General features: G+C 46.8%; 1 protein-coding gene across 1 annotated transcript in view; it reads left to right on the top strand.

Moving 5' to 3' along the window:
- The window catches only part of LOC123990428 (potassium voltage-gated channel subfamily H member 2-like), a 342,223-nt gene extending 340,065 nt beyond the window's left edge, over positions 1–2,158 (top strand). The window contains exon 17 of the mRNA XM_046290973.1: positions 1,823–2,158. Coding sequence (XP_046146929.1) covers positions 1,823–2,158 — 336 coding nt within the window. The remainder of the gene's footprint in view (positions 1–1,822) is intronic.
- The last annotated feature ends 423 nt before the right edge of the window (positions 2,159–2,581 follow it).

Here is a 2,581-nt window from a genome sequence, read left to right as displayed (position 1 = left end):
GAAGGGTTAGCTAAATTAGTTATGGTTAGGGTTAGGGGAAGGGTTAGCTTAAAGAGTTATGGTTAGGGTTAGGGGACGGGTTAGCTAAATGAGTTATGGTTAGGGTTAGGGGAAGGGTTAGCTAAATGAGTTAAGGTTAAGGTTAGGGTTAGGGGAAGGAGTAGCTAAATGAGTTATGGTTAGGGTTAGGGGAAGGGTTAGCTAAATGAGTTATGAAGTTATAAATGAGTTAGGTTAGGGTTAGGGGAAGGGTTAGCTAAATGAGTTAAGGTTAGGGTTAGGGAAGGGATAGCTAAAAGGGTTAAGGTTAGGGGAAGGGTTAGCTAAATTAGTTATGGTTAGGGTTAGGGGAAGGGTTAGCTTAAATGAGTTATGGTTAGGGTTAGGGGAAGGGTTAGCTAAATGAGTTATGGTTAGGGTTAGGATAAGGGTTAGCTTAATGAGTTAAGGTTAAGGTTAGGGTTAGGGGAAGGGTTAGCTAAATGAGTTATGGTTAGGGTTAGGGGAAGGGTTAGCTAAATGAGTTATGGTTAGGGTTAGGGAAGGGTTAGCTAAATGAGTTATGGTTAGGGTTAGGGGAAGGGATAGCTAAAAGGGTTAAGGTTAGGGGAAGGGTTAGCTAAATGAGTTAAGGTTAGGGTTAGGGGAAGGGTTAGCTAAATGAGTTAAGGTTAGGGTTAGGGGAAGGGTTAGCTAAATGAGTTAAGGTTAGGGTTAGGGGAAGGGATAGCTAAAAGGGTTAAGGTTAGGGGAAGGGTTAGCTAAATTAGTTATGGTTAGGGTTAGGGGAAGGGTTAGCTTAAAGAGTTATGGTTAGGGTTAGGGGAAGGGTTAGCTAAATGAGTTATGGTTAGGGTTAGGGGAAGGGTTAGCTAAATGAGTTAAGGTTAAGGTTAGGGTTAGGGGAAGGGTTAGCTAAATGAGTTATGGTTAGGGTTAGGGGAAGGGTTAGCTAAATGAGTTAGGGTTAAGGTTAGGATAAGGGTTAGCTTAAAGAGTTAAGGTTAGGGTTAGGGGAAGGGTTAGCTAAATTAGTTATGGTTAGGGTTAGGGAAGGGTTAGCTTAAAGAGTTATGGTTAGGGTTAGGGATGGGTTAGCTAAATGAGTTATGGTTAGGGTTAGGGGAAGGGTTAGCTAAATGAGTTAAGGTTAAGGTTAGGGTTAGGGGAAGGAGTAGCTAAATGAGTTAAGGTTAGGGTTAGGGGAAGGGTTAGCTAAATGAGTTATGGTTAGGGTTAGGGGAAGGATTAGCTAAATGAGTTAAGGTTAGGGTTAGGGGAAGGGTTAGCTAAATGAGTTAAGGTTAGGGTTAGGGGAAGGGATAGCTAAAAGGGTTAAGGTTAGGGGAAGGGTTAGCTTAAAGAGTTAAGGTTAGGGTTAGGGGAAGGGTTAGCTAAATGAGTTAAGGTTAGGGTTAGGGTTTGGGGAAGGGTTAGCTATCATGCTAAGTGGTTGTGAAGTAGCTAAAATGCTAAAGTTGTCCGTGATGAGATTCAAACACTTCACCTTTGGGTTGCTAGACATTCACGTTACACGGCCACCCATCCAATCCCGACCAACCACCTCAAGTAACCTTCTATCTTATGTAACCATGCCAAACATAAAATATCATACTAATTTGAATGTCCTGGATTTTTGTTTACTATGTTACGTCTAGTCATTGAGACCAGTCTGGATAGACACGTACATGCAGATACACCTGTAGATGCACAAAATGCCTGAACATGCACTCATACACACGGATGTAGACGTGCGCACACACCCACACACACTCTCCATACAGTCTTCACTAAATCCCTCCTTGCTGCGTCTATCCTCCAGGGCTTTGAGGAGTACCCCGGCAAGTCCACAGCCCTGCGGGCTGTCCGCAGCCCTGCTGAGCTACACCCCGAAGACTGGCCTCTGGTCAGCCCAACTGAGACACGACGAGCCCCCTCTGGACTGGGCAGCCTGGAGCTAGACCTAGGGGTTGAGGAAAGGTTGGGGTCAGGGGTGGGGGCAGGTTCAGTGACAGGGTCAGTGGCAGAGTTGGGGGCAATTGCAGGGGCGAGTGGGCTGGACCCTGATGCCCAACGGAGGCTCTCTCTGCCTCAGCCACAAATGCACCTGGACTCACAGACACCGAAAAGGCACAGCTCTGACCCCAGGGGGAGCTAATGAGCAGGGGAGGGAGGAGAAAATGGACAGAGATGGAGAAGAGGGAGAAGAGTGGTATCTCTGTTTTCCCTTCTCTCACGGGGGGGACCTCTGGGACCTCTGGAACCTCACCTACAGGCTCTGAGTGAGCCTCACCTCTGACTAACCTCTGACCTGGGGAGAAACCTTGTTGGGAGAGGGGGGATGTCTCTACCTTTCAGGGCTCCCTACCCCGGTTCCTAAAGTTACCACAAGGTTACCACAAGGTTACCAAACCCACAGGCTGGAAGAGAGAGGGGAGCAAGATCCTCCTGAACTCCACTCTGACCTGGAGAAATAACTACAGAACACATGACCGGTTCTGTTCAGAACATCCCTGTACTGCTCTATCCAGGAGCCCTGAGAGCAAGGTCGGTTTCATTTCGGTTCGATTATTAAAAATTA

This window comes from Oncorhynchus gorbuscha, linkage group LG12 (assembly GCF_021184085.1).
Source record: "Oncorhynchus gorbuscha isolate QuinsamMale2020 ecotype Even-year linkage group LG12, OgorEven_v1.0, whole genome shotgun sequence".
NCBI classification, from domain to species: Eukaryota; Metazoa; Chordata; class Actinopteri; order Salmoniformes; family Salmonidae; genus Oncorhynchus; species Oncorhynchus gorbuscha.
Note: the sequence above shows the minus strand (reverse complement) of the source record. Positions and strands in the feature narration are given on the sequence as shown.